Source organism: Ochlerotatus camptorhynchus, unplaced genomic scaffold, assembly GCF_037179485.1.
Source record: "Ochlerotatus camptorhynchus isolate MF236.1 unplaced genomic scaffold, CSIRO-AGI_Acam_v1.1 ptg000330l, whole genome shotgun sequence".
NCBI lineage: Eukaryota > Metazoa > Arthropoda > Insecta > Diptera > Culicidae > Ochlerotatus > Ochlerotatus camptorhynchus.
This window is the reverse complement of record NW_027040818.1, coordinates 3,610,122-3,631,954: the sequence shown is the minus strand read 5'-3', so window position 1 is coordinate 3,631,954 and position 21,833 is coordinate 3,610,122. Positions and strand designations below refer to the sequence as shown.

The 21,833-nt window shown below is 41.5% G+C and overlaps 1 protein-coding gene across 2 annotated transcripts; it reads left to right on the top strand.

The window, feature by feature from the left end:
* The first annotated feature begins 510 nt into the window (after nt 1-510).
* On the top strand, nt 511-5,677 carry LOC135708577 (putative mediator of RNA polymerase II transcription subunit 12). 2 transcript variants are annotated; one of them, XM_065230682.1, is made up of 6 exons: nt 511-1,247; nt 1,311-2,020; nt 2,084-2,159; nt 2,491-3,881; nt 3,956-4,082; nt 4,299-5,677. In XM_065230682.1, the coding sequence occupies exons 1-6, from the start codon at nt 1,107-1,109 to the stop codon at nt 4,881-4,883; spliced, it is 3,030 nt and encodes a 1,009-aa protein (XP_065086754.1). In that variant the 5' UTR covers nt 511-1,106; the 3' UTR covers nt 4,884-5,677. The 2 variants fall into 2 exon arrangements, with proteins under 2 accessions (XP_065086754.1, XP_065086753.1); XM_065230681.1 differs by having other exon boundaries at nt 1,311-2,159.
* The last annotated feature ends 16,156 nt before the right edge of the window (nt 5,678-21,833 follow it).

The window sequence follows — 21,833 nt, the reverse complement described above, 5'->3', positions numbered from 1 at the left end:
GTTCAAGGCAAACTGGCTTTCTGCGGCGAAGAAGGTGGACAAGGTGGCTGTACAAAATCTGATGGCAGGGGTCAAGCGTAAGGCCCGGCAATTCGGATTTGGAAAAGCGGAAGCCTAACTGAATATTTTTCCTGAATTTTATACTAATTGAACTTGAAAAAGAAATTTAATTTGATTTTTTAAATAAACGATTTCACCGATTTACACGCGTTTTCCCTTGACCAAATTTTGACCGTATCACCCTTTATGCAAAACGTACCAGACACCTTTGAACCTTCATTCCTTGTAGCGCTAACAACGAATCATTCGAAACAAGCACGCTGTTCATGAGCGGCACCATATGTACCGCGTGCCGCAGTTCTAAAAATGCGCCCGCAGGACAGTTGATTCATCGCTGACGGTTGTCATTCTTTACACATTGCGAATGTGTGCGTGCAGCCGTGAGGAGCATGTTTGATGTTTGGAAGTTCAATGCAAAGGCGAGAGGAAAAACAAAACCTTTCTCGGCGAACGGCCAGAACGCGTCTTGTTTCTGAAAAATAGATTTTCGTCGCACTTTTCCGGTGGTAAATGTGAGTTAAAGTGGCATAAAAAGTGGTGCACCGTGTGGTTCGATGGACGATTTGTGTGAAAATTGTATTTCTATCGGAAAAAAGGTGTTCGTTTTGTGAGGAAATTCGTTTGAAAAATCGAGCGCATTAAGACGACGACCGATGATCGGTAGCACCAGCAGCAGCAGCGGAGTTTGTTGATAGTGTGGGTGGTGTGAGAAGTGCATCATCTTTTGGTTGGTTGCGGGTGGGGGGTGTCTGTGTCTTGCGAGAAGAATAAATTGCATGTGGTGAAGATAAAAAACCTTATCTCGGGGACACGAAGATTGACTGTGGAAAAAGCAGAAAGATGATTTTTAGCGCCAATTGTGTACTGCGAAAAATAGTGACCGTGTGAGTCTGCGGTGGGATTTTCAGGAAGAACACACTGACAAGATTTGACAGATCCTGTGGAAAGGGAAAATGGTTCGTGGAAAGTGAGAGTTCTTTCGACAGAATCGAATCGAACGGGGAAATCGGGAATCGAACAGCTGTTACGAGGAAACCGGTTGGAGAATGGCTGGGTACAAGTGTGTGAATTTCGTGGACCTGTGCCGGCTTTGTGCCAGCAGCGGAGGTGGCCGGACCGGGATATTCTCCGAGGAAGGGAAACGGAAAAACATCCTTTTCAAAATCACCGACTGTCTAAAGATAAAGGTAATTGTTTAAACGTTGTTGAGGTTTGCAAATGGTATCATGAAATTTGTGATTATTTTTCAGGTTTATGAAAAGGATCGCCTGCCGAAGAGCGTCTGTGCGAAATGTCTGAAACAGTTGGAAGCGCATGTAGAATTCCGGGATTCGGTTGTGAAAGCGCAGGGAATGCTGGAGAGTTGCCTGAACTCTACTAAGCTTCGGAATGGGGGCATGGTGTACATCAAGGACGATACGGTAAGGGACGATCAGACGGTGACGCAGATGAGCAGTGCATCGAGTCCGGTCACCGCTACAATTACCCTGCCAACCATTCAAGCGCAACCAGCACCCGCACAAGCGCCTCCACAGTTGAAACTAGTCCCTGCAATTTCAGCTAGCACTGCTTCACAGCACCAAACTGCCACCATTACGACCGCACCGGCGATGACCCCAATCATCATCAACAGCTTACCGAAGGGGTTCACTCAAACCACTTCCTCGGGCACCGGAGGACCTTTACCAACGGCAACGATTATGGCACCGAATTCGGATTTCCTTAGCAGTATTATGCAAGCTGTTGGCATTCAGACTGGTGAAGCGGCGGCATCATCCCATGACGCCCATCAACAACAACAGCAACAGAACCAGCAGCAACAGCAGCAGCAGCAACAGCCCTTAGCTCAGTATACTATCACTCTGGACGGCCAGACGATTAAGGCGAATCAGATACACTACAAGATTCAGGATGGCACAACACAAACGTTGCTGACGACTGGCGACCCGGAACAGCAATGGTATTTAGTAGTCGCTTTCGAATTAAATTTATTAAACATTATCAATAATGCTTTTTTTTACAGTTCGTACCAGCAGATGGACGAGTTTCTCAAACTCAAAACACCGGTAAAAATATATAGGAGGGATCCTGAAAAAACGGTAAGTTGCTAGCATCAGAAGTAGTTGATCAATTGTTTCTTTAATTGCCACCGCAAGAAGATTTCGGAAAAACCATCATCATTTAATTGCTCAAGGAATTTTAAAATTCTCAAGTCAAGCAAATTCTTAAGAAAAGAATATGTCTATCCCCTAATCGGACGCTAGTGGGACCAAAAAGCCTGCTAGTGAAAGGTCTAGCATAGGCCACGACTAAATTTCCGTAGGTTCATGCCTGGCTTAAGTGCAGATCGGTAGGCAGCAGCCAGCCAGGGTGTGAACTGAGCAATAGCAATAAAAATAACAATAAAATTTTCCTAATTATTTATTTCAGCCGGAAGCGGTGGCCGCCAAGAAGCCAAAGATCAGCGTCCTGATCAAGCCTCCACCGACTTCCCAGGCAACGTTGGTAACGTCAACGCCACCGAAGCAGACCATCCTGGCAACGACGGCGCCGGTCGCCACCGTGTCCAGCAGCCCCATCACCCTGACGCCCGTTTCATCGACCAGCAGTATTGCAAGCTTCTCGGCTGCTCCGGCCGGTACAATATTCACCAGTACTCCTCTCGCCAGCTGTTCCACTGTCACGACGCCCGTGAAATCCTCGGCCATGTCCGTACTGGACGCCAAAATGATGCAAGGCAACAAATGTATCGTTCCCATCATGCTGAAAGCCGAAGGTGGCGGCGAACAAATCGCCCTGGCGCCGATCGCAAACGTTGCCGACATGAACAAAGGCATGGTTCCGAACATTCAGTACGTTCAGATGAAGCTGCAACCCGGACCGGACGGAATGTACCGACTGGCGCCGACTCAGATGCCTCCGGCCCTCACGCTGACCCCTCAAGGTCTCCAGCAATTTGGCATCGGGCCACTTCAAACCGTTCAATCTCAACCCGCCCAACAGCAACAGCAACAGCAGCAGCAGCATCACCAACAGATACAAATCCAACCCCAGCACATCCAGGCCCAACTAGCCGTGCCAAGCGTGCAAGTTCCGCTCTCCAACTATCTCAGTCTAGTCGAAAAATCCTCCCAGCTTCAGAATGCCTCCGAGCTACAATCTCAGCAGGCAAACATAGTCATTACCACTCAACCGGTACAGCAACAACCGCAGCAACATCACCAACAGCAGATTCAACTAGCTCAACACATGCAGCTCGTTCAGCAGCGACCCACAGTTCAGGTTCAAGCATCTCCTTCCCACCAACCCCCACCCAAACCGCCGCAGAAACCTAATCCGCCACAACCGCCACCCCGTCCATCGACCAGCCGCAGGGAGTCATCCTCCCAGGAAGACCAACTCAACAGCTCCTCCGAATCCAACACCAGCATGTCAAGAGCATCTCAGACGGCCCAATCGATAGCGGCCACGCAGCAGATGAAAGCCATTTCGGCCCTGTCCCTGAAGCAGGACGGCCAGAACGATTCTCTGTCAAGCACAACGGCTGGCAAAAACGCACTCGCATCCTCCTCCTCCGTTAGCTTCACGTCCTGTGACGTGTGCTCGAAGTCGTTCAAACGGAAGGAACACCTGATGCAGCATCTCAAATCGCACGTCGGTCTTCGGCCGTTCAAGTGCGACGAACCCAGTTGCAGCAAATCGTTCAGCCGGAAGGAGCACCTGATGAGGCACATCGTGTCGCACACGGGAAAGAAGATGTTTGCCTGTCCGGTCTGCCGGAAGTACTTTTCGCGCAAGGATAATCTCAATAAGCATAAGAAGTGAGTGAGGGAGGAGCGGGTGTTTATGGTGTTTCGACTTGATGAAATTATAACACTTGCTTTGTTTCTTGCAGAACGCACCAGGAAAATAGCAGTTCGGCTCCGTATCACTGTTCGATATGCAGCAAGCACTTCTATATAAAGGGACAATTCCTACGGCATAAGCAAATGCATGACATGGCGGCGGCGGACTCGCAAAAGGTAGGTGTTGGGTTGCGTCTATTTTGGGTTTGGATGAGGCTTGGATTTCAATATCATAGTGGTTAGTTTCTATGCGGGTTAGTAATAATCAACCGAAAACGAGAGGAATTCACTATGATGGGTTGAAGAATAAGTGCTTATTGTGCGTTGAGAAGGATGGAAAACGCAACAATTACATTAATACTCGTTAACTCCGTTCGTTTAATCATCTTTCAGATCCAAAAGAAGTCACCCGTCAAGACAAAAACGGAACCACCGGACACGACCCAACCGTTGCCCACGCTTCATCAAACGCAGCAACAGCAACCTCCGCACCAACAAATCCAACAAGTACAACTCCCCACCCAACAGCTGCAACAGCAGCAGCAGCAGCAGCAGCAACAGCAGCAGCAGCATCACCATCAGCAATCCCAACCGCATCCGCAGCTCACGCCGGTATCCATCCAGTCCCAGCAGATTTTCACCATTCCGGCTCAGCTGCAAAACAGCATTGCCGGTAAGGGTCCTATCATTCACCAGCTGCAGATTGCGATGCCCACCAGCAGTGCCCAGCAGAATACGATACATACTGTATCGGCTTCGGGAACGACCATGGCCAGCCTAGCGGGACTAGGCGGTAGTGGTGGCATGGTCAGTGGCAGCGGTGCAACGAAAACGGCCATCATCAAGTCGGCCGATGGCAGTTCGGCCACCGTGTACACGATTCCGTCGAATTTCATCATCGATGGATCGCACTTTCTGGGAGCCATGCAGCAGTCACGAGAATTGATGAGCAACATCAAGATAGAGCAGATCACCTAGGGGCGGAAGGTGCTGTGGGTCAACTAGGAAGGGGTTGAGTGGGCAACATTCCAGTGAGTGTAGATGGGACCGGTGGTGTCTTTCAGCGAATCAAAATGCCATTTTTTTTCGTTTGTTCTAGTTGCCATAAACTTATGCTTTAAGTGTCGTGTAATTGTGTGGAGAAATTGTTATAAAGTCATGTCAAGTGATCTTTCGTTGTCAGTTTTGACCTTTTTGAAACCCATTTCAAATCATCATCGTGGTGTAACAGTGTAATAAAGTGTGACAAACTGGAAAACATCGCCATATGATTTTGATCTTTCACTGGTGTTCTATGAATGATGCGGCACCTTAGTTAGTCAACGTACAATAGACCTCTCTTGCTCTACAATGTAAGTATTCGTAATTATCTTCGAGTTGAACTCGCGTAAATCATCACCCAGTTATTTTCGACTGCAGAATAGCTATTGGTTGCAAGTATTTGTAATATAGAGGACGGTGATTATTTATTGAAAACAGTCACATTATTTTCCATTGAACGTCAAATGAGAAAATAATGATCCCTTTTCTGCTTCTAATATAAGATAGCGGTTAAGTCTCGTGCCACCAGCTGCAGCTACAGTAAAAACATTTTTTTTCCAGTGGTAACTATTCATTAGTGTTACAAGAACTAATCTGACTGTTGTCTGTTTGCTGTACATAAACATGCGTGAAAGTAGCATCTAGAATGTACCATAGGATTTCATGAACAATCGATGTTGGAGTTAGGCGATAAGGAAGAAAGATATATCCGGTGTCAAATCATAGTGAAACATACTGCCTGGTTATTGATATCACAGTCCTTCTTTTTTTTTTTCTTTGTGGTTGTCTTTACAGACGGCTAAGACCAAAGTTTGGTCCATCTCGCCTCGGTGTTGTCGTAGTAGCATTGTTGCCAGCTGGCATGTTTTTAATTCAAATTTGTATTTTGCAGAGTTTGATGAATTTTGCTATTTTAGTCACGTGGAGGCGAACCAGCCCAAGGCTGAAAGCCTCCCTAATAAAGATAAATAATAATAATAATAATATTTGAGTCATGCTTGCTTCACATTTTTCTTTTAGTATGCCTTCCAGAGACTTACAATATTCCAGCGCCGGAAAATTGCAGCGAATGTTATTGTATTTGTGACACAAATAAAGCAAGTGATTTAGATCTTCCGTTTCTTAACAGTAGTCGCATTCTTCATTTAACTCCCACTTCCATTTCGCTTTTCTGTCTTTCGTTAATACATGTCCAGTCCGTATTCTACTTAACGTCTTGATATCGCTGCTTTTGAGTACAAGATTTTTGTACCATATTTTCCTGAGTGGAACTGCTTGTATTTTTTATACCAAAGCCCTTTGTCCTGGCTCATCTCGAACTTTCTCGTCCATTCTTCCCATGTCTCGTTTTTGGCCAGCTGTAGTGCATCATCCACCGTTAAACAGTTGAAAACGGACTGCCTTCCTGCTGTTCTTTTAACTGCTTCTTCATCCGCAAGGTTGTTGCCCTCTATGCCGGAATGGCTTGGTATCCACTGGATCTTGTAGGGTTTGCATTCTTGTTTTTGAAGTATTTTGTATATGTTCCACGCCACGTAATTGTTACTCAGCTCGTTTCTGTTTTCTAGAACAGCACACGCACTGGCCGAGTCGGTCAGGATGACATATTTTTCCTGCATAGCCCACTCGAGGGCCACTTGAATAGCCATAAGCTCCGCGTTTGTGATAGTGACATTTGTGTTGACTTTATCTGCTTTATGTTTTTTTCCTTGTTCGTCGTATATAGCTATCGCTGTACCTTCCATGTTCCTACTCCCATCCGTAAAAACTCGCTTGTATCCTTCATAATCCGTGTTTATAGCTCGTTGATAGGCCTTAAGCCATAGTTCTTTGGAGATGTTGGTCTTTTTGATTTGATGTTTAAAGAGCTGCTTCTTTACTCGCCCTTCCAGTCCGGTGTTTCTTCCAAACTGTGGTCTTAGTTGGCATGCAATGTCATTGTCCTTAGGGTGGATTTGCATTACCACGTCAACATGCTTGATCGCTATTTGCGTGATGTAGGAACCATTGTGCTGTTCGCTGGAAATTGTGTTTCGGATGAACCTCGCTAATTTCTCTTTTCGCCAGCCATTCGCCTCTAGCCTTCATCGGTACCTGACCAGTCTCCGAGAGCAAGACGTGAATTGGTGTAGACTTGAGATATCCCATTGCTGTTCTCAACATGCTATTTTGGATCGTTTGAATTTTTTGGAGATTCGTATCTGCTACGCTTCCATAGATCGATGCACTATACTCCAATCGGCTTCTTATCAAGGCATTACCGATCTTGACTATTGTCGCTGGATTCGAGCCGCTATTCCTTCCAGCGAGAAGTTTTAGAAGTGGAAGCTTCTGGCTGGCTTTTTCTTTAACTGCCTCTATGTGTTGTCGATGGCGAGGTTCCCTGTCTAGGGTGAAGCCCAAATAGACGTGTGTATTCACCAGTTCTATATTGACTCCTTGGATCCTAACTTTGATGTGTTCCGTGTTCTTCCTTGTGAATGGGATTATCGCCGTTTTTGCTTGGTTGATTTTCAGCCCTATCGCCTCAAGTCTACCCGTAACAGTACTCAATACCACGTTCATCTTCTCCGCCGCTTCTTCCAACGATCTCCCCCTCACTATGAGTGAGAAATCATCTGCGAACTGCACGAGTTCGCAATCCTCGTTGTTTACTTCATGTATCGCAGCTGTGTAGAGGTTGAACAGAACGGGAGAAAGCGGGAACCCTTGGGCCAATCCGTCATTCACCACTTTCGTAATCTCTCCTTCCTCCGTCTTCAAAACAAGAATCCTGTGTTTCATGTAACAGTGCAGCCATGATATCAGTTTCCCAGGAATTCCTTGATCCCTTAGTGTTACCAGCAGTTGGTTTGTGTTAACGCAATCGAATGCCTTAGATACATCTAGAAATGCGACCAAGCACTCCGGGTTTTGGGCCTTCACTTCATGAATGGTGTTCACAACATAGTTGACACATGTTGTGGCGGAGCTATTACTTCGGAAACCAAAAGATCTCATCGGAATGAGATCGTTTATTTCTGCGACTTGCGATATTCTGTTTTTTACCACTGAGTTGATCAGTTTCAGGTTAACATTCATGAGCGCAATCGGTCTTTTCGAGTTAGGCAACGACGGATCGGTTCCAGGCTTCGGGATGGGTCGTATTTCTGTTCGTCTCCAGCTCTCGGGAATATTCTCCGTCATGAAAATTTGATTCAGCATCTCACTGACCTTCAACTGCAAGTCTAGTGACAGTCCTTTGAGGATGTAGTACGAAAGTCCATCTTCTCCCGCTGCTGAGTGAAGTTTTCTCGTTCTAATACATTGCAAGATTTCATAGTCCTTCAATGCGTTTTCGAAACCTTCCAGATCTTTCACTGTTGACACAGTTGGGCAGAAAACCTCACTAGGCGTGTTAGGGAAGAAGTAGTCTATCAGCTCATTTCCTAACTCTCGGCTGGCTACGATGACTTTCTTTTTTCCTCCTGACAACCCAGTGTCGACACCCTTCACAATGTTCCACAGCTGCCTTGCCGGGGTATTTTCGTCGATCTTCTCGTTCAGTTCCTTCACATATGCTCTCTTTTCTTTTCTTACCGCCTTCTTAAACATCGCCCTCCTTCGTTGTAACTCGATGAAATTTGTTCTTGATCTGTCCCGATTGTACATGCGCAGCGCCTCTCTCTTGGTGTTGTACAGGTCGTCGATGTTCTAGTTCCAAAACTTCTTTAAAAAATTGTTCTTCTTGTTGCTGATTACATATGATGCCTACTCCAGTGCATCGTCGAAGATATCCTGCATTTCTTCCGGGTCGTAGATGTACTGAGGCCGGTTCGCGTTGAGCAATCTTATTGCTTTGTCTTTATTTATCTTCTTCGAAGTTCCGTACACCACTGAATTTTCCTTTCCCATCTCTAGGCTGATGGTCAAATGAGCACTCCCGAATTCTTCTGGCACGACTTCCCATGTCACTTTCTTAACTACTCCCGCTGTGGCTAACGTTACGTCTATCGCTGATTCTCTAGTCCCTGGAGGGGAGTTCATTGTGGCCGAACCGTCATTGAGCATTATCAGGTTCGAGTCAGTCACTAGACTGTGAAAAGTCTACCTCTCTGACATTCCGGGTACTCGGGGCTCCAACTAGCATGATGTGCATTCACGTCAGTACCTACTATTATTTCTCCTTCCTGAATATCTAGCCATTGAAAGAGCTTTTTAAGGTCGTTAATAGCTTCTAAGTTCGAACCATGTGGCAGGTAAATTGAAAATATGCTCATCGGTTCCATTCCACTAACTATTTTGACTCCTACCGCTTCAAGAACTTCAAAATCTGGCAGTATAATTTCTCTGAACCCGACTGTATTCTCCATCAAAATCCCTACTCCTCCAAACCCCTCCGGTCTTCTTTTCGAAACCATCTCAAAGTTTTTTTATTCTAAACGTTTCTCCTTCCTTCAGCCAAATTTCTTGTAAGAGGGCAATTTTTATTTCGTTTTTCATCAAAAAAGTGTATAGTTCTTCTCTGGTATCCGTTGGACGTATACTTTGAATATTGTGTTGTATTATTTTAATTTTATTCAGCGCCATTTCTGTTTACCTGTACTATTCTCGATTCTCCACCGTTCATTATTTGCCCGTTTGATTGTACTTCTCCATCAATGATGTCATTGATTCTTCCAAATATGTGCATTATCAGCTGATCCATGTCCAACGATGAGGTACCAGTACGCATACGGTTTGAAATTTTGTCTCGCAGCTCGATTTACGGTTTTAACCATGTCCTGATCCTCAGCTGTCTTAACAAATCTTGTCGCACCTGTGCCAGTATGGATTCCACTACCGTAGCGTTGAATGCGTTTTGCACTGTTTTCTCAGTATGTGTGGCCCATTCGTTCCTTTCAAACTGTTCCGTCGAATTCTCTGGCGTCTAAACCTGGGCCTTGGAACCCCTCCTCATGGTTGCTTTTACTCGGCTAGCGAAGGTCGGTCCCGTCCGACCGGTATTAGTTTCGCCTGTTGAACTCTCGTTGGCCCCTGTCTCCAACTCTGGGTATTCCTCGTCTACATCCAGTATCTCAAATCGGTTAGTCAGTTTGGGATATCTTAACTCCACCTCCGCGTACGTCTTCCGTTCCTTCTTCATCGTTTTCATAATGTTGTCTCTCCTCCGACGTTCTTCACTTACTGTCTGCTTCATGTTCCTTCCTACAGTTGGCACAACGTTTCTTGTTGGGACAATCCTCCTGCTTGTGATCACTTGAGCATATCCTGCATCTTGGTTTTGCTCTGCAAAACTTCATCTTGTGTCCAAACCTCCAACAGCGTCGACACTGTTTAACTGGGAAAACGTACAACTCCATATGGAAGGCACATCCGTAGATTTTAACCATTTCCGGAGCTTTTTTACCCTTTACCGTCACCTTAAGGCTGCTGGTGTCCACCAGCTTATCGCCATCCTTCCATTTGATCCTCTCCACCTTCAGTACAGGAACCTCAGTTTCGATGTTGTTGCTTATTTCCTCCTCCTTGAATTCAGCAGGCACTCCTCCAACAAAGCATATCGTTTCTGTCGTCGAAGCCGGAACGAACAGCTTCAGATTGTGCTTTGCAAAGTTAATTCCTTCGAGAGAAGTGTATGCTTCCTTTGATTCCAGTACCACTCGGAATCGGAATCGACCGAGTTTGGTAATCTCCCTGCATCTGTTGAAGTTTGCCTCCGCCAAAATTTTCCCGATAGCTGCCGGGTGCGAATGAATTGTTCCTTCGATATCACACGGTTCCAGAATTGCGATGTCCGAGAGCATCTGCTGCCCCTCATTTGGTTTTCCTCTTCCTGGTGGTTTCGTTTTAGGCACAGCTCCGGTCTGGGCTGCCTTGACTTGTGGAATTCTGCTTGTCGAGCGTAATGAACGATTCATTTTTCAGGTTCTGGTATTCTAATCTTTTATTTTTATCACTTATTAATTACTTGCTTAACCTATTTTATCTTATCTTAGCTCTTCTTCTCTTTTCAACTTTATTTTGTGTTTTTAGGTTATGTTTTCCTGCTTGATTTTCTACTCCGATTCTTCACTTTTCCTCCATCAATACCAAGTAATACACTTAAAATTATACTATTTTCAGCGTTAAACCTAGTGTCTTATAATAATACTTCAATTTGGACACTAATATTCCTTTTATTTAACCGGATTTAAACTATTTTTTTTCCAACTTTCGTTTTTACACGTTTGCACTTCTTTTTCAACCAAACTACCTCACAGTCCTTCTCTGGTAGGAGTGTAAGTCTTTTCTAGTGAATCCCATAGCAGAGATTTTGTATGCGTCTTTTTCCCTACCCTGAATATGTCCAAAGGCACTCCGAATAGCACCTAAATGGTGAATAACTCAGGTACAGTCGGTTTTTTGCTCGTCGGGCTATCTTTAAGTGGGCTACGTTTTAGTTGGGCTCCCGTTAGTTGGGTTGTAGCCAACCTAAATTGAAGTCAAACGTCATTTTTGCGAGTCTGATTCCATTTTGAGGGGCTCATCGATGAACAATTTGGATAGTTGCTTATAGATTTTGATGATAACAATCAATCGATGTATCGTTCAATCAAATTTCAGCTTGACAGCTCAGCCCTAATTTACTAACGAAATCCTATTTCTTTGCTTACTCCACCCACATACCGCGCTCACGTTTTCGCCTAAGGCGCTCAAATGTTCCAAATATGCGCGCCGGCGACGCGGGAAGACTGATCGTTTTAGCCGCTTTGGTCGCCCTTTGTCCGCCCCCCGCTGCCACGGCGCGCTACCCAGCGGCTGTAGTTTGTGCACCACCATTTTCTTTCTTTTTGCAATTTTAATAAAAAAAAAGCAAATAATGTTGAATCCTTCACATACCTTTATTTAAAATTCTCTTATACATGCATTCAACCATAATTCTTTCATTTTCATTTTCAGTTTCATTTTCAAGCACAGAAGGGGGTCATAGGGCCAAGTCACCAGCGAAAAATCGCTGTCCATACTGCACCAGGGTAGAGGTATAGATTTGGCATCACAGAATAATAACCACAGGGGTCAAATGAATGCTGTTTACGATACCGGATAGTAAGGAAAGCTGTTGAACATAGGGGATAGTCAGAGTAACAGCAATAATAGTGAAAGTTAGGAAAATAAGCAGGTAGAGATGGTTGATTTGCAATGGCTATCGACTCTGTTATATGGCCTACCGTATCAGATTCAAATTTAATGTCGTTTAATATTGCGCTTATTACTTTTATCTTTATTCTAAGCAATCTCCTTTCATACTTGTTTGTTTTAAAGTGAACTGGATGAAATGATTGTTTTACCAAAATTATGTTAAAGTTAACTACTATTCATATTTGCTAATTAATACCTAAATGTAATTTTTAATTTTATGAAGATAAGTTGCTCAGAATAGCAGCCTGTAATTCCGTACCAGAATCCGCCTCCAATTTAATGTCTTTTGTGGATTCGTAGTAGCAAAGTTGTGCTAAAAGCTAAATAGTTACCTAAAAATACTACCTAAATCGTTCACAATCAGAGCCGGGCCACTGATGAAAACCAAAACTACAACCCTGAAAAAACGAATCGATATTTTCGAAGGCGAACACAACCTATTCTTGCTAGTGATTCTTTCCAATTGTTAGGTATCCAAATTATAGTCATTCGTAAATTTATTATTGAATATATGTATGAATTATCTATTATTGAATAACTATTATTTACGATAATTACATGAAAGAAATAACATAAACTACAAACAAAACGTGACGACTAAAATCTCAAAAAGATATTCTCACAAGTATATTTCACGCAACCAGGAATCTCAAAACCATTAGACGCTATAATGATACTCTGCACATGTTAGACACAAGAAAAGGCCAAAAAGCAAGCGTCCGACACACAAAACCCGCCAAATCCACTGGCAGTCACAATCAACGATTCTACGAATCGCGAGCGCTCACGAATCATAAAACCGCTGACTGCGACACTCTGAAAGCGGAACTGACAGGCTCTATGCGTCAAACACCCGCCCTCCAATCTCCTCCCGCATCCAACAACACAAACCCCCATTACAACATCTAACGAATTCAAAACTCCGAAAATCACTCATCTATAGAAAGTGAGTGGAAGCAACCCTGCATGCAACTATTCTTCATGATACGCTTTGTCTGTCTATCTTTCTATTAGGCCTGTGGCCATGTGTTAGCTTCGAAACTTCTAACCAAACTAGGAAAATTTTAAAATCACAAAAAAAAAAACAAAGGTAATTACAAGCAAAATACATATTATTTTACGCAAAACCGAGCAAGTAATATTAAATCTCTTGTATTGTATGCTAATGCTAATTGACTGTAACAAAAATAATATGCTTAAATAAAATAAAATATTAATAAAATGATATGCAAAATTTACTAGAAGGTCATTACTTTATTGGTGAGAAGTTTCTAATAAGCCCTCCCAGTTCCTCTGTATACAGAACAAATCTGATACTATAATCAGAATTGCTCAGTCTGCATGAAGCAGCCGATTGCATCAAGGAAGTTCTATTAACAACCAAGAATTAATCGTTTGAGGTATACTGAAGCATTAAGAAGGTGATATGTGTCACTATGGGAAATCATCATCGTTGCAAATATAAAGAAATTAAACATAACCCTTTGCTTCAGTACCGTCAACCTCCATGTCCATGGGGAGGGACATGCATTCAACCATAATTCTTATACATAACTAAAATATATGATTTTTTTTTCATTTTCATATCTTAAGCTAACAATAATAACATACAAACTTACAAACTACCCAAAATCAGACGATATTCCCGGGGATGCCTCATCATTCAGGTTCAGGCCTATCTGGGGGGCCCTGGAGGAAGCATCCAGTAACTGATTAGATTTGATTAAGTTTAGCCTTATGATGCGACACATAAAATTACATGAGAATTCTATGACCTGTTCAATGGAAGTCAAATTTAGTTCCTAGAACCGCATGGCCACATCCGGACATATTACGGGTGTTCCGGAAAAGAAGCCAACATCTGATTAGGGTCAAACCGATCATGCGACACATCAAATTACATGAGAATTCTATGACTGGTTCAATGGAAGTCAAATTTAGTTCCAAGAACCGCTTTGGCCAAATTTGAGTTCCATTGAACCAGTCATAGAATTCTCATGTAATTTGATGTGTCGCATGATCGGTTTGACCCTAATCAGATGTTGGCTTCTTCCCCCGGAACACCCGGAATATGTCCGGATGTGGCCATGCGGTTCTAGGACCTAAATTTGACTTCCATTGAACAGGTCATAGAATTCTCATGTAATTTTATGTGTCGCATCATGGGGCTAAACTTAATTAAATCTAATCAGTTATTGGATGCTTCCTCCAGGGCCCCCAGATAGGCCTGAACCTGAATGATGAGGCATCCCCGGGAATATCGTCTGATTTTGGGTAGTTTGTAAGTTTGTATGTTATTATTGTTAGTTTAAGATATGAAAATGAAAAAAAAAAATATCATATATTTTAGTTATAAGAATTATGGTTGAATGCATGTATAAGAGAATTTTAAATAAAGTCATGCGAAGGATTCAACATTATTTACTTTTTTTTCTTATTAAAATTGCAAAAAGAAAGAAAATGGTGGTGCACAAACTACATCCGCTGGATAGCGCGCCGTGGCAGCGGGGAGCGGACAAAGGGCGACCAAAGCGGCTAAAACGATCAGTCTTTTGACAGGTATCGTTTTCGCCTTAGGCGCTTAAATGATGCAAATATGCGCGCCGGCGACGCGGGGGCGCACAAAGGGCGACCAAATGGCGCCGCAGTGGCGCTCCGCCCAAGTCCACTCAGTCCGCCGGGCGATCCGTGAGCGCGCTGCTGGCGACTCGCCCGCTGTACGTGGGTATGAAGAGCTTTGAGTGTTAGGGGAAGTACAACATGGTACAACTACTTGATCTGAAGTAATATTTGGTGTAGAAATTGCTCATAGTGGTAGTTATTATAGTTTTTAGTATAGATATTAATGATATTAACTGTCCAGTGAAAAGCTATAAAGTAAAAAAAAAAATAAAAAATAACAGTGTAACTTTAAACGCATACACTCAATGACGTTTCATCGTTGTTGTTTATGTTTACTGCAGCTTTCTGTTTGTCATCATTTTTGCCTAGATTTTCGGCTTCGATTTATGATGCTAAACACGGCACTGAACGTTCCCCCAAGCAGCAAATCTTTCCAAATTGCAGGCTCATGGCGAATCGAGCGTAATACGACTACGGGACCATCACTCCGTTTACTGGGGGCGGCGTATCCAGCATTTTACGAGCGCTTATGGCCGCAACAATCTGGCTGAGTGTTTGGCAAGGAACATATGATTTGACATTTGGGTTGTGTCGTTTGACGTGTAAACGCTCAAATTTGATCGTTTACACGTCAAACAACCCACCCAAACTTCAAATCTTATGTTCCCTACCAGAAATTCAGCTAGATTGTGGCGGCCATAAGCGCTCGTAAAATGCTGGATAGTCAGTCGATTCCCTTTCCAAATTCGCATTAATGGCCCTTCGCTCATTTTCAACTTCTATTCAATTTTCATACTGCCGTACTCTAACGGAACTATCTACCTACCCTCTTCTAAAGATCATTCTCTAGCTAATAAATCATCACACTAAAGCTTCATGTTAGCATTTCCAACCAACTCCGAAAATCGTTAACTTCGCGTATGAAGTAACATCAAAATACTTTGAATGTTCAAATTATTGTTATTTATAGATTCCGTGGTTCGGTAAAGTATGATTAGTCTGTTATATTTGTATTAGTCTTGAGAATAAACAGTTTCATTGTGTTCAGCTTTTATTTCATAATACATACAGTCAGAAACATACATTCTACCACAAATCCAGAACAACATGTGAAAAGGGCATACAAGCTTTTTGTAAACAAACCTTCTTATGCCCTTTTCTCGCCACCCATATGATACCAACGCAAACCTTTAACATCACCGGGTAGGGGACACTTTCCCGTTCCCGATGATATTCCTGGTTTGCGTGGGCGACCCTCGGTTGGCGAGAAAAGGGCCTACAAAGGTTTGTTTACAAAAAGCTTGTATGCCCTTTTCACATGTTGTTCTGGAAATATGGAACACTTCCATATGATGAACACACTAAACTGACTGTAAGTAATTAAATGTTTTTTAATTGTAGGGGACTGTACACATTTAAAGCTCTTTGGTTCCACAATCGTCTTCTAGGATCCTGATGTTGGAGAAAACGGATCGACAAGACTTGGTGTACTTCATTTTCACATTTTAGATCATTGAAAAACATACATATTGTTTTATCCTTTCGTAGGCAGATTTGAAATACGTACCCCTTGGAATGGATGCAGACTTCATTAGAAATAAACTCATTTTATACTCTAAAAAATGATCGGATCACGCGACTAAAATTATCGAAATGATGGAACAAAAAACAACAAATATAGCACTAGCAACCGGCCATAAAACAAAGTTACTACGATGAAAATAAAACCTAGAATTAAAATACTTAGCGATACTTACGAGATATTTAAAAATATTTAATAAATATTGGAACTAAAGTTTAGAGTGGGATGCCCCTAGTATTAAAATATTGTTCCACGTTAAAGTTCGAGTGGTAGGAAACGTCATTTTAAACTGCTCGAATGATGTAATCCATTAACCACTTCATTCGAGCAGTTAAAATGTGCTTTACTACCACTCGAACTTTGAAATAAAACAATAATTTGAGTAGCCAACATTTGTGCGTTTCATAAAAAAAATAGAAATTAGTTGGTTCAGTTTTGTGGAATCGCTGGTAGAAAGTCACGCCAAAACTGCTTGACAAAGTGGCCAATTCATAACTTTTGCATGCGGCTTCATGGCTTAGCTAAATATTTCCCACGAACACGGAGCCAGATGTCAGTAGTGTGCTTTGGTCAGAAATTTTATTGTTTTTGTTATGGTCATTCATGTCAGTTTGTCGGTGTTGCCACCATTGGTAATTGGGGGCGACCCCGGCGTAGTGATTAACATCCATACCTCTCACGCCAAAGTCACAAGTTCAAATCTCACCCCCGGACAAGTCCGAATGACCCAAGAGTGTTAAAGTGACTATAATAATAATAAAAAAAAACCATTGGTAATGATGCTGATACTTGGAGCTGTCCTTCCCCTAGTTTGAGTGTGTAAATTTTGCAAATACATGGATTTTCATTGTTGTGAACCATGAATATTGTTGTGATTGTGATTGTATGGTAATCGACAAAAAATATCAATGTTTTGACAGTAAATTTGGCCTATTCTGCGCGGCGTGTGAGGTGAGGTGAGGTGACTCTCCGTGCAAATCAAATGGAGAGTCACCTCACGCGAGGTGACAATTGTCACTTCACCATCACTGTCACCTCACCTCATCGCTGCGCAGAATAGACCATCACGGTAAAAAAAAAAAACATCATATTCATGTGAAGTGATTTGCTGTTGAATGTGCACTACTTGCCAAACATTGCAAATCAATGTGCAAATCCCTTGGAAGAAGAGATCATATCGAAGCACGATGAAATCAACAGCAAATCACTTAATTTAGATTGTATTGCACATCGTTGTTGATGTGCCGTGATTTAAACTCGAAATGTCAAGCATACTCATATCAAAAATCTATCACATTAAATTTAACTAATTTATCCATGGATTTCATGTTTGCTGAGTATGGATTTAAATAAATATATTGCCTTGTTCATACTGCAATCCTATGTTATTCAGAATGTATCATATTACTACACTGAACCAATTTGACATATTCCTGTTATGTGGAAGTCTAATAATTTTGCGCTATAAGATAATCCATTGAAAATGATATGATTGAAAATGTGTCAGGTAAATTCTATATGAATATCTGATACATTGACAATGATGATAATTTGAAAACTTTTATATGATCGCCATATGATAAATGAAAATCGGTCAAATTATAATAATTAACTGAAATGGATTTGAAACCCATAAGCATAAGCTTTACTTTTCACCACAATATAATATATGTGTCATAAATCAATCGAAGTAAGGTTTATGTGAAAATCACATGAAATTTACTTATTCTTTTGACACATATATTTAATCGATTTCTAAAAATAAATCGAAAAATAAACACCAGGCAGTGGGAGCTTTCACAGTTGTGTTTTTTTTTTATTGTAGCTGATTTGGGATTCGATCCAGAACTGTTGAGCTGTGATGCTTTTCGTGTCTGCGCTCGATTCCATTGGGCCACGGCTGACTTCAATATTGAGCTCGTTCAATTAGCATGAAGTAATAACAGCTCTCCCAACATGGAATGTAGTGCAACGTTATGCTCGTTTTGCTAGAGTGAAGAAAAATAGCACTGACCAATATATGCTCCGTTTCAGTGGTGTCGTGTATTCAAATCATTATTAATGCTCCTGTGTGCAATAAAACAACGACTACATTATATGAGTTCATGGAACTGGTTCATGAAGTTCGAGTACTAGTGCTGGAATCTGAATTAGCCGTGTAGAAGGCTTACAATTAGAATCTTAGCAAATAAATATTGCAGTAGAATCATTTTTTTTTCAATCTCAAAACATTCTTTTCCGGAACCCCTTATCTTATGAAACAATAACAAACAATGATTATTTATTACAGTATCATTGTTGTTAGCAATATTTAGTTCGACTAATCATTCTAATGAGTGTACGATAACAAAGTTGAAAATTGTTTCAATAATTTATAAAGAACAATTATGTAAGATGTATTTTATTGGGAGCGATGTTCATCCCAGAAAAACATACCAAAACAAATGTTTGCTGTTGGATTTCTTAAAAGGCAAATCTATATGACTATTTAATGATTGGGATAGATCTTTTTACAATATTCAAACCTCAAAAATCAAAGGAAGCTATTCCAATGAGATATACATGTTTTCCTATACTGCAAAGTTAAATGACAGTCCAATAGTTTCTACATGTCTGTTTACACGCGACATATCAACAAACGTCAAAAATCGTTAAAAGCAACTCCAATAAAATATACATGATTATCTTATATGATATATCTTTTAGTGAGCAATATTCATCATGAAAACAGGTACATTTTACTCGATTTGCTCATAGTGCAAACTTATATGATTTTCCATTAGTTTCTAGATGCCTGTTCCCACCCATGACATATCAACAGTTTTTCACCATGAAATATATCAGACAATATTCATATACATCTTACCTATCGCTAACCACGTTCGAAGCAAAGTATTATCAAGTACTAAGTATGTGAAATTACGATAGAAATCATTCCATATCGCAGTCATAGTTTTTAAGTGATAATCCATTGGAATCTATCAATCATCACATAGAATGAATAAATCTCCTGACATTGCTATGTTATAAGATGGATCCAATAAACGGTACATGTCGATTTGTTTCAGTGTACCCAGATTGAATGTTTCCAAGTGATATTGACCAACATTAAAAGGCTTGTAGTAGAAGTAACATTGAGCAATCAATTAGATAATTTTGACAATGTTTTTTAATAGCACTTAGGGTTGATGCATATATTATGTCACGCTTTAAGGGGTGGGTCTAAGATTTTGTGACAAGCAATGCATTAGGTATAAGACAAACGTCACGATGGGGGGAGGGGGTAATGTTTTGCTCGATTTAGTGTGACATAATTAATGCATGGGCCCTATTTGAGTAACATACTATTATCATAGAGGTAACTCTAAGACCAGAAGGTCCCGAAGAAATGTGCTCAACTTTTTGGCTCAGCTCTGGTACTCTCTTCGGTCCCAAGCTAATCGATTCACCCCTCGAAACATAGGAAAAACCAATAACCTCTCATTTTACCTGTCAAACTTTGATAGCGAATCAAAACAAACATTGCGTAGTACTAGAATTTCGACTAGAATGGGATACGTTAATCGTTTGCTTGGGACCAATAGGCTAGTCAAGTAGTGAGCCAATTTAAAATCGTTTGTTTCGTATTGATTGTTGCTATTATTGAATACAGCAACAATTTCTTAATTTTCGCGCTCTAGAATTATTCCGGGTAAAAATGGAGAATTCTCGCTTTCTAGCTCTTAATTAATTTGTTGTTGACTTGCCATCTTCGCGAGTAATGTTTGGCTTGTGCGTTTTTGACATTTGCTTCCAAAAGCAAAACTAATCAAATTCAATCGATGAAAACAGTGGTGCCAATTCAAATGATAATCATTTTGATTTAAAGGTGTTAAACAGTACATATTTTCAACGACAAATCACTTTGTTTCAAAACGCAAATCTCTTGAAAATCAATGATAAATCACTTCGATTCGTAGTGCCGCATGACAGACCGAGTCAAGTGCAAGAGCATTTGGATTAGATGTGACAACTTTTTACCGTGCACATATCATGGTTACAATGACAATGAAGATCATTGTATTGTTATCGAATTTTTTTAAGGGATTCGTTTGAAATAAGATCATTTGATTCGAGATTTTGCCCCTTCGTTTTTGAAACCTGGTTACACCCTTGCCCATAAAGGATGAAAACGAAAGAAAGCCGGCCACATTAAAAACACTGCCATTAACGAATTATTTAAGTAAAAATTTTCAAAATTTCACTGAATCAAGCTAAGAGTGTATAGAATCACAGTAGGCATCGAGGGGGGTGACACATCTAAATCTCAATTCTAGATGCTCAAAAAATCTCACACTAGCGAATAAATCTTCGAAAAATCTTCTTTCATTTCTCGCATCTGCTTACATCGCGCATCATCTTTTTGCAGGAAACCTTTAAAATCGTGATAAATCTACTTTCTATCTACTCAGCGTACGCGCAGCTAGCCACAGCAAAACACAATATTTCCTGAATCGTAGAAAGAGTCGCCCCTCTCGGTAGGCATAGACGAGTGCACAGATGGATTTGAGTTCACTCACTCGACAAAAAGTGACACAACAGCGGGGCCCTGTTTACTAAAAATGAACACATGAATAATACTCGTGTAACATTTGAAACGGGCCTATCACCTTTTGTACACAAAACTTGTTAGGCCCTTTTCACGCGAACCGAATACGCTCACGCAAACTAACAACACCACCACTCTTCCCGATAGTGCTCTTGGTTTGCGTGGGTGTACTTCGGTTCTCGTGAAAAGGACATAGCAAATTATTTACAAAAGTTTATAGGCCCTTATGCATGTGTTCATTTTTAGTAAACAGGGCCCCGCTGTTGTGTCAATTTTTTTTTTCAGTAGATGAACAAAAGTTCACCCGTGCACTCGTCTATTGGTTGCCAGGATAAGCGAATTTGTTTGCATCATGGCTTCACCGAAGCAAGCACGTCGCGATTCGATCTTGCACGCTCGAAACGAAAATGTCGGTCTATCCCGTCTATCCGCTCCTGGCAGTTATCGATCAAATTTCTGAGCAGGAATTTTATCAACCGATGGCAACTAACGATTTAAAATTGGCTCACTACTTGACTAGTCTATTGGTCCCAAGCAAATCGATTAACATGCTCCATTCTAGTCGAAATTCTAGTACTACACTATGTTTGTTTTGATTCGCTATGAAAGTTTGACAGATAAAATGAGGGGTTCGTGAATTTTCCTATGTTTCGAGGGGTGCATCGATTAGCTTGGGACCGAAGATAGTACCAGAGCTGATCCAAAAAGTTGAACATGTTTCTTCGGGACCTTCTGGTCTTAGATACCTCTATGATTTTATACCTCGGTTAACCGAAAGAGTGCCGCGGAAAAATGTAAAATCCGAAGCGTAACTGGTAACACGCATTCTAACACTACTATCAGGTAGGGGAAAATTTCACCTATCTCATGGTAGTGTAAGCATGCGTGGGTGAGCTACCAGTGACGCCAAATCGACGATCAAATGTATTGTTTA

Excerpts from the sequence above, each read along its gene's own strand:
- LOC135708577 (XM_065230681.1), top strand. The coding sequence starts at position 1,107 with ATGGCTGGGTACAAGTGTGTGAATTTCGTGGACCTGTGCCGGCTTTGT. Across the intron at positions 2,160-2,490 it reads GGAGGGATCCTGAAAAAACG|CCGGAAGCGGTGGCCGCCAA; the intron begins GTAAGTTGCTAG and ends TATTTATTTCAG. Across the intron at positions 4,083-4,298 it reads CGGCGGCGGACTCGCAAAAG|ATCCAAAAGAAGTCACCCGT; the intron begins GTAGGTGTTGGG and ends ATCATCTTTCAG.